The sequence below is a fragment of the Pteropus vampyrus genome, unplaced genomic scaffold (genome assembly GCF_000151845.1).
Source record: "Pteropus vampyrus isolate Shadow unplaced genomic scaffold, Pvam_2.0 Scaffold24, whole genome shotgun sequence".
Classification (NCBI taxonomy): Eukaryota; Metazoa; Chordata; class Mammalia; order Chiroptera; family Pteropodidae; genus Pteropus; species Pteropus vampyrus.
In genome coordinates, this window is record NW_011888805.1 from 4,276,466 (window position 1) to 4,286,202 (window position 9,737).

Genomic DNA, 9,737 nt, shown 5'->3' on the forward strand with positions numbered 1-9,737 from the left:
ATAAACCGACTTCTACCACAGGAGAAGATATCGTCCCACAGAGATCACTCAATGCTTAGTTCACTACTCAATGTCCCGCTCAAACTCAATCTCACAGTAGTGGTCACCCTGCCAGGGCTTGCTTGGCTACAAAGTAGATAGTGACCAAAAGCCAGTCTAGGGATACGATGGCTCTCACGAGAGTAAAGGACAATATTCAGTGACTTTCTTGTCCCTGCTCTTCAATCACGATTATAGTCATAAAAATAGACAGAAACCAAACAGAAGCTTTGATTTCACTGCCCCAGGTGGTGCTGTAGGAGCCTGCTGCCAGCAGTACACTCAGCCCTGGTTCTCAAGCCTGGACGGTCGGCGGTTTAACCTGGACAGCTTTTTAAAAATATACGTGTACGAATACATGGGACATGGTCCCATAGTGTAGTGGTTAGCACATCCACTTTACACACAGAAGGTCCTGGGTTCGCGCCCCAGCGGAACCACGGTCCATGGTCTACGGCCATGCCACCCTGAACGAGCCCAATGTCTGATCTCGGAAGTTAAGCAGGGTTGGCCTGGTTAGTACTTGGTTGGGAGACCACCTAAGAAGACCAGGTGCTGTAGGCATAAATAATAATAATAATACAAAAATAAAAAATAAAAATATACATATACAAATACAGACATGTACACAAATTCCTTGGGCCTAACTTCCAGAAAATTCTCTTCACTAGTAGTTTCTAGACACTGGTTAGTTATATCGTTTTCATGGATCCATAGAGAAATGAGAAGAATAAAGAAACTATAGCAAACTTTCAAAAAAGCAAAGCTCAGTATTATACTTAATTATCCTTAAGTTATATACTAAATATTTTTTGGCATTAAAATGTTTTTCATTCATGATTTCATGGAAATAATAGCTGAGATAGACTGTTGGTTGATTGGGTTTTATATATCGTCCTTTCTTAGCAAAATAAAAATTTGGTAGCATTATGTTTGTCTGAAACTTCTTCAACCTTTTTACTACTCAATGAAATACAATAAACTGAAACAGCTCTAGATAATTAGAAAACACCTTTGCCTCCTTGCTGCAGACACTTAAAAATGTCCCATGCATTTATTCCCATACTCTGAATCAGTAATAATTCACGATTAATTCTATGGTGTTACATGTGTGTTACATACATACAGACAGACAGACAGACACATATTTTTATCTATGTCTGTCTGTCCATCTACCTATCACTTTCCTTGCTCCTCAGTTCCACTTCCAAACCATTTCCCCTATTTACTTCCTCAAACTCCCAATTCGAGCACATGTCATTAGATTACAGCATAGCACATTTAGAGAAATTTGAATTTGGCTCAATTATTAGATAATGTTATAAATACTTTCTGAAGTGTAATAATGGTATGGTGCTTTTTGTGGAAGCGTGTCTTCATTCAGATGAGAAGCATGCTAAAGTATTTGAGAGTTAAGTGTTATATTTTCAATTTTCTGTTGAAAGTACATTTTTAGCTAAAAAAAACAAACAGTATATATGTATGTATGTAAGGAGAGCAGGGTAGAGAGCAAGAAATCAAACACAGAAAAACAGTAACAACTGGCCAATTTCGGAATGGGTACAGGGCTGTTCCCTGTACCATTATTTCACCTTTTATTTAAGTTTAAATGTATTCAAAATAAGGTATTTAGGGGGGAACGATGAAAAGAAAATACTTAAAGATGAAAACGTATACTTTTCCTATATAAACATTAATCAAAAAACATTGCGTTAAGAGACAGGTACTATCTAGGGACTGTCTGATGTGTTCCTGCCTTTCCCATTTTCTCCTCTCATTTTTCACCCCTTCCTCACTCACTGTGGCTGTATGTAACCTCGCTATTGTTTTACTAACCAAATAGAAGCCATCAGAAGAGAACGACATCATATTCGCACTGGACCCATAATTGCCTCCCCTTCCATTACCACGGAGAAACCACCTGACTCGACTCTTTCACTTAGAGAGTGAAGCTCATCCCCTCTCACATAATCAGCACAGGCTCCACTTCAGAAATTATTTTCTCGCAGTCTCTTCTGCATCATTATTTTCTCCTTCTAGGTGAAGCCTTTCTTTTTTGGTATGCAGATATCCTGTAATACCTCTTAATACCTATAAACCATCTCATCGGATGCCCATGTCTCCTCACCCACCCCGTCTCTCTGCTTCCTTGAATAGAGAAGTTCCTTGCAGTGGTTATACCTGTCCCAGTTTCTCATTTTCCATGCTCTGCTCAACATTCTCCACTGTGACGTTCTTCCCCGCCGCTCCACTGAAATCATTTTCTCAGGGCCTACGAAAGCCCCCATGTCATCAAATCTAAGGCTTGCTTCTCAGTTCCGGCTGGCCTCGGCAGTCCTCAGCCCCGGGCACTGAGAAAAGCTTTCTCCTCCTGGCCTCACCGTCTAACAAGGATCTCGAACTGAATCCTCCCAGAATGGAAATCATTTCACCTGCTGCCCCCAAAGCTTCTCCTCCTTGAGTCTTTACTATTTCAGTAAATAGAACCACAATTCACATAAAGTGAAAATTTTGAAAAATCCTACCCTGTCCTCAACTGTGCACTGTTTTCTTGTATCACACATCCGATCCATTACTAGACTCTCGTCTCCACTTACAAACCTAACATTTCTCATGACCTCCACCACCATCTTCCTGGTCCAAGGAGCCATCCTCTCTCTCCAAGACTGCAATAACCTCTTAAGTAGATTCCCCGTTTTCGTTCTTGCCTTCCAGAGCAAATTATCCAGATGGAATCCAGAGTGATCGTAAAAGATTTATCACATGTCACTTCCCTGCTCAAAACTCTCAAACTGCTTTCTGTGTGAAATTATACCTGAAATAAAGTCCAAAGCTGTTGCCTCCGAGGCCATATGCAATCCATCCCCACCTGCTTTCTGACCTGAAATCTTACCATTAACTCCTCTCCAACCCACTAATTCCTCTCTCCACTCTATTCCAGCTACAATGCCTTTCTTGTTCTTTATTAAACACATCCGGCTCATTCCCACTGAGGAGCCAAACTGGACAATTAGTATAAAAAAAATTATCTATTTCTTACCCCAAACTGCCACCCATGCTGTAGTTATTCTAGACCAGCGGTCCCCAACCTTTTTGGCACCATGACCGGTGCTCCTATGAGAATCTACTGCCTGATGATCTGAGGTGGAGCTGAGGCGGTGATGCTAGCGCTGGGGAGCAGCTGTGAAAACAGATGAAGCTTCGCTCGTTGCCTGTCACTCACATCCTGCTGTGTGGCCCAGTTCCTAACAGGCCATAGACCGGTACTGGTCCACGGCCCAGGGGGTGGGGACCCCTGTTCTAGACCACTGTTTTCCAAAGTGATTGGGCTATAAAATCAATTTAATCAATTTAATCTATCTACCTCTTAAGAACCACGAACAGTGAAGTTGAAAAACTTACCTCCTTGCTAAGTTTCTCCAGCTGGGTTTGGTAGTCAGCTAGTTTTGTCTGTACACGGGTTTTGATTCCGGCAACAGGACAACTTCGAAGGTTGGTCTCTATTTCTTTCATGTCTTTCAGCGATGATTCAATTGTTTCTATTTCATTAACAAATTCCTAAACACATAAAATAAGCCCTCGTTGAGTTCATTCCCATAGAAGTGTATGCCATAATTACAGTTTGTCTGCTTTTATCCCCACGTGTGTTATAAGAACAGACTGCTAGGAAATCAAAACTTTTACCTACTTCAGGAGTATTGTGCCTTAAGAAGTTCATTTCACCTGGGTGCTTCATACAGCCATCTGCCAAATTAGACTGGGAATGCTTGACTCTCAGCAGGAAATAGCACTTTTAATTAATTTAGAGAAGCCTGGTGATTTCACCAAATATAAACTGCATGTAGTATTACTGGCAAATTCCATTTGTTAGATATGTTTTTCCTAAATTCTCACCATGTGTCACAATAAGAGCAATATACAATTGGTAAGTATGACACTGAGGTTGCTGTCGTAATGTAAAATAGCAATTCCTAATGAACTAAAATTGCTCGTTCTATCCAAAATTCTATAACCATAGCCAAAAATAGAATATAAATAATCAGTCATTTTTTATTAACTATAAAGTAAAAAAAAAAAGGTTTTTGATGAAAGATATTTTATCTACTTTTATTGTCATATCATATTCTTACAATGTTAATAACAGTAGCCAACAATAAAGGAAAAGAAGAACATGTTATTTATTATAGCAGATTCCCCAAATCAGCAGAACTCACTGAGCATTGGTCAAGCTGCCTTTGCAGGGCTTCAGCGTCTCCTTGGACAGCTTGCTCTTTCATTAAGAAGTCTTTCACACCATCCATCCACTTTTCAATGACTTTCGAATCAGCCTAAATCGAACACAATAACAAAGGGGGATATTACTCAGTGACATTCAACCTACTACATCTCAAAATCTATTGCTACTGGAAAGAAGACAATTTTTCAAAACTTTGATAGCATCATTTTCATTTACTTTATTTCTTTTTTTAAATCTTCCAACTTGAAAATAAAGATTTTCTTCATGATGGGCTAAAAATCCTCATAAGACGATATTCTGGTGATCATTCCAAACATTCTAAAACACTCTCCAGTGAACCAAGCTATTTTGCTTAAATGTGAGAGATAGCTATGATTAAAAATTCAAATCACAGGAAATAAATGCTTTCCTAGGTAAAATCGGCTAAAAATCTTTTGTTCTCATATAATTTAGAACAAATTTTCCCCTAGAGTTAGCTACTCAAAGCAGGAATAAAGAAACAGCATAGTAGAGGAAATGCAATAGGTTGTTTTTAGTTCTGCTGTTTGATGCCTTGTTATCTGAGAACCCAAGACGGTCTGCTGTCCAGCTCCATCTTTCATCCAACTTTCACTAGTCACCCACTATAACCCGGTTACTGTGTATGGTGCTGGGGCTGTCAAAAACAAATGAGAAAGGAAACATCTGGCAGAGAGAAAGAGACGTCAGAGAGGCAGTAACACTGGAACTGGCCCTTAACGAATACAAATAAGTAGGTCCAAGTTTATCTACAAAACTGGAGTAAGGTAACAGTCATTTCTTCCTAAGGCCTCTCAATCTCTCATCGGTCAGCCTGACTTGTTAATTTCTCCTGTATTAAGCTGAATTTGTTTCCTTGTACCTTCTTCAAGTCTTTGCTTCTCCTTCATCTCTAGGCATGGAAATAACTATCTTGTTCAGAAAACACCTTTAGATTTGAAGGCAGCCGCCATGCCTTCCTTTAGTCTCCCATTGGTTAAACTTTCCTAATTCCTTTCATAATGTCTTGTAGGACATGATATCCAGGTACTGCACTCACCACTCCGATCAACGCATTCTGGAAACTACATCGATGCTTTTAATGTCCTTACAATATGCTACACGGAACTATTATAATTCTTATTCTTATAACGTTAGAATGAATGACAACAATGGAATCTAACTGGTATTTCAGATACGAAGAATTACGCTCATAAAATGCTATCTTAAATTAAGTTTTATTTTCCTTATTGTAGGGCTGTTTATTGTTCCTTTTGGTTTTTGTCTTTATAATAGATAACAACAGATACATTATTATAATACATATATTATTCACAATATTATGGTTAGCTAAAACTCCACAATTCCACAGAGATAATGTTTACCACCCTGTGCAAGCACGTGCTCATCCCTCTTATTCCAAACAGTTTTGAAAGCCTTTTTAGTCCCACCGTACACTTTCCTCAAGCATCCTTTCCCTTCGTTCTTTAGCCTGCCTGTCTCTATTCTCACATGCCCATGCTGCTCTTTGTCTTATGCATTATTTCAATCGGTGACGCATCTCTTCCTCGTGTTTGCTCCAGCATTCTAAAATCTCATCCCAGAAGACTGCTTAGTAAGACATGGCCAGGGCAGGGTGAGGTGGGGTATGTAAAAAAGACAAAAGTGCAGAAAGAGAGAAAGTATGAGACATCTATAGAGTTTGTGAAGAACTTTTTCTAAATGACCATTTAATTTGTCACCATTTTTAGTGCTGTGAATCTCTGTTCTGAACTTTTTAAGAATCCAAGGCAGCATGACTGCTGTATAACTGGGTAATTCATTAAATCTTAGTCTTAAATATGAAAACTAATAGTCTCCTGGGCCAATGACTTTTGACATTTACATGGAAGCATTATAGTCTAAGCAAGTTTTAATCACAGTCAGCCAGGTCGAAGCAAGGGGCTCAACAATCCCAGTCGTTGGCATACGAAAGTATGAGAGGAAGTTTTACGGCATCAACCTCCTTCCTTCCTGTCTCTCAGACACACCCACGTGAGCACACACAATTCACAAGCAACTGTTTCTTCTCTCTCTTACACTTCAACACAAGAAAAAAGAAAGAGGAAAGCAACAGACAAGCCACGTAGAGCAACTGATCACCCCAACAAAAACAAAAGGAACAGACAGGAATCTGCAAAGCTGTTTCTGCCACTAAAAATCCTACAGGTAATCCTGACCACGCGAGTTCTAGGAAAGGCATTGTGCCGCCCCATGAAAAGAAAAACTAAGTTCTGAATTCCAGGCTCAGCACCTTAGCAGCCATGAGGCTTTGAGAAACTAATTTCTCTTTTTTGAGCCTCATCCATAGAACAGGAATAATAATAGCTACTTTGCCTGGTTACTGTGAAAAACAGAGATAATGTTTAGACAGGGCCTGATACAGAGCAGACATGCAATAAATGGTAGCTATTATTTCTAAGATCTACAAAACCAAGTGCTTTATTACCAAGATTAACCCCAGAAAAGGGTTACCACTTCCAAATTCTAGTGTTTACTCCCATCAGAGACTCCACGGGAATTAAGTAGCCAGAGTGAGCCCATGTTTGCATAAGCGTCTAAATATTTTTAATTGCTGCCAACATTAATGCTTGTTCTATCATATAACTGTTTAAAAATAATTGTTTAAAAATAACTGTTTGAAAGAGCTACAGCTTAGGATATTTCTGACTAGACCTGGCTGAATCAGCTCAGCAGAGGACGCCAAGTAAATGAGGGAAGGTCCCACTGTAGGAATGCCTGACAGGAGATTCACAGGACATTCCCACCTGCAGCTACACCATGGGGAAGGGGTCACTAGGTCACTAAGATCAATCCTAACCACCAACTGGGGAGCAGGAGACAGGGAGCTCTGCTTGACCCTCTGTATCCCCCTTTCCTTGGAAGGAAAATACTGTCTCCATCCACTTGTAGCAGTGTTTTCTGTGCTTTAAAAAAATACCAAACGTCTTGGTTCATCTCTCAGTCAACAGTACAGCAAAGAGGTCACAATGAAATTGAAAATGCTCACATGCAGAGTGTGTCTTTGTCCATTTAAAAGTCACTGAGCTGAGGAACTTGGGAGTTTCTAATGTACAATGAGTAATTTTTTTCTCCACCTCCATCTATTTGCAGAATGAATATATGAATACATATTAACATGAATATATGAATATATGAATATATATATTAGATTGAGTAATTTCTAATGTCCTATCTTCTTTGGAGGATCTCAGTTCTTTGAAAAATTATTAGTAAATTTCTAAAATAAAAGTCGGTCATTATTTCACATGCAAAAAATATAACCCATAAGTTCTAATCCAAGGCAGCCATTTCCCACTCCTGTTTATACTCATAAAGTCTCAAACAAATATAAAATGATTAACATGATAATTTTGAAAAACCGAAGTATCAAATATTCTATTTAGAAGGGCCACAATTCTACATTAGCCAATTACTGCTCAAAAGCACTGACTCTGTAAGCATTTTGGATGGGTAACACCTGCTGTTGGGTCACAGAAAAGGAATGAGAGGTCATTAAAACAATGTCACAGCCCATCTCCCAGCCCGGTCTCTGAGCTAAGGGTAGAGGAAATTTGAAGCTCTAAATTGAAGACAATAAGATACCATGGTACACAATTACCTCCTGAGATTTTTTTTATGACTAAATTCTTGGCATTTTATTTTGTTCCTCCCTCATCTGTTGGAATGTCCACAGCTTTTTAAGCAGTCCATTTCTAATCCACGACTTCGGCAAAAAGAATTGTGAAACCAGAATTAAGACAGTAATTTAAGGTAATAAGGTTTCTATTTTGTTTGGTATTATAATATTCATTAACCTCAAAAACACCCTTTAAAAAGTGTTACCTCATTCAGTAGGGAGGACCAGCAATGACGTAGCTACACATTTCTTTACCGGAAACTAACAGAGTTCTTAAATTTAAGGTTTCGAATGAATGTGCCAATATTCTCTTTAGTGAAGCAAAATGTATTCAAAATGGGGGGGCGGAAATAAAAACCTTTATGAGATAATTATATCACTTATATGCTACCTAGAAAAGGCTTAAATCAGCCATTACTGAATATTACTCTTAGAAAGTAGTTACCATTGTGTTTTTATGCTAAAACGATTTCCAAAGTCACTTCAAAACCTGGTTATACATTTCTCAGAGCTCTAGCACGTGCCCTCCCTGACTCCGGGTCAGAGGGCAGCATGTCTGTGCAGTGTGTGCCTTCAACTATTCAGTGACAGCAGGAAGGTGTGTGTCTACACGGTGTCCTGCCGTTCAGGGAAACAGGCGTTCAGATTTTATAGACCTAACCTCGCTAGAGAAGTACCTGTCCATAAGGTGTTTGAAAGTACCTTCAAAGCGGTTACAGTCACATCTACTTACTTGCTGTCCACCAGACAAGGTTCCTATTCTAAAAGAGGATATGCCTTAGGGGAAGAGATCCGGGAGCCTAGAGAGGGTTGGCCTGAGATCAGGTTATTGTGCAGGTGTAAAACCACGCAGAAGGAGGGGGGTGCGGGAGATTAGCTGTGGGTGTGGTGCTCAGCAAGACTGAAGGCTGCTTACAGAAGCAGCTTACTGTTAAAGGATGATGAGCATAAGCAGAGAAGAGGAGAATGTGAATTTCTAACAAGTAAGTGACATTTCCAGAGAAAGGCAATTACCCAGCATGGTCTTGCACTGTCACTCCCACCCAACTCAGTTCACAGGGGAGGGTGCAGCAGGGCTTTGGGACGAGGAAAGGGCAGGAGCTACACGGTGTCTGGGAAAACATTTCCATGGCAAAGACAACCAGATCCTTTCCAGAAGTGTAATTCTGGCACCGGTGTGGACAATGAATTCCAGGGGGAAGACATGGAAGCAGCAGGCAGATTTTCAGGGTAATGAGATTGTCAGGGAAAGAGGTTACATGAGAGTCTGCACACGGCAGGAAGGAGCTGCTGGAGGGGTCTGAAGATGCAGGAGTGGTGGTGAATATAAGACAGACATTTGTGTGGTCTTTGAGGAGGGTTTCATGATTCCGCAGTTAGCCCACACTGCAGGAGATCTTGAAAAGCAAAAAGGAAATAATAGGAACTATCCTGCAGCCTCTGAATCCAGAGATATTATTGCTGCAAATAAGTAGCCTCAGGATTTTATAATATTTAATCCACATAATACATAAGAAAATCATGTCAGTAAAATCAATTAAAAAATTAGCTTTTATGTATACTTTTAAATGTTTTTATGCCTGGAAGAAGTGGGAAAACCTTCCATGAGGTAATTTTAAAAGCACCAATTAACATTATAATTCTTAAGTACAAGAGTTGAGGTGATGACTTTGGCAAAGAATAGATAAACAAGAGAAATTTAAGAACGTATTTAAGAACTGTGACTAAAAATATGCAGGTCCAAACTCTCTATCTCTGTAAAAGGAATCAGCCGTGTAGACAAAG

General features: G+C 39.6%; 1 protein-coding gene and 1 pseudogene across 1 annotated transcript in view; one reads left to right on the top strand and one right to left on the bottom strand.

The window, feature by feature from the left end:
- The window catches only part of UTRN (utrophin), a 472,032-nt gene that overhangs the window by 307,263 nt on the left and 155,032 nt on the right, over nucleotides 1-9,737 (bottom strand). The window contains exons 23-25 of the mRNA XM_023528331.1: nucleotides 4,254-4,367; nucleotides 3,404-3,597; nucleotides 2,221-2,290 (exon numbers count right to left, since the gene is read on the bottom strand). Of these exons, the coding sequence (XP_023384099.1) occupies nucleotides 2,221-2,290; nucleotides 3,404-3,597; nucleotides 4,254-4,367 (378 nt within the window). The remainder of the gene's footprint in view (nucleotides 1-2,220; nucleotides 2,291-3,403; nucleotides 3,598-4,253; nucleotides 4,368-9,737) is intronic.
- LOC111737182 lies at nucleotides 489-603 on the top strand (annotated as a pseudogene).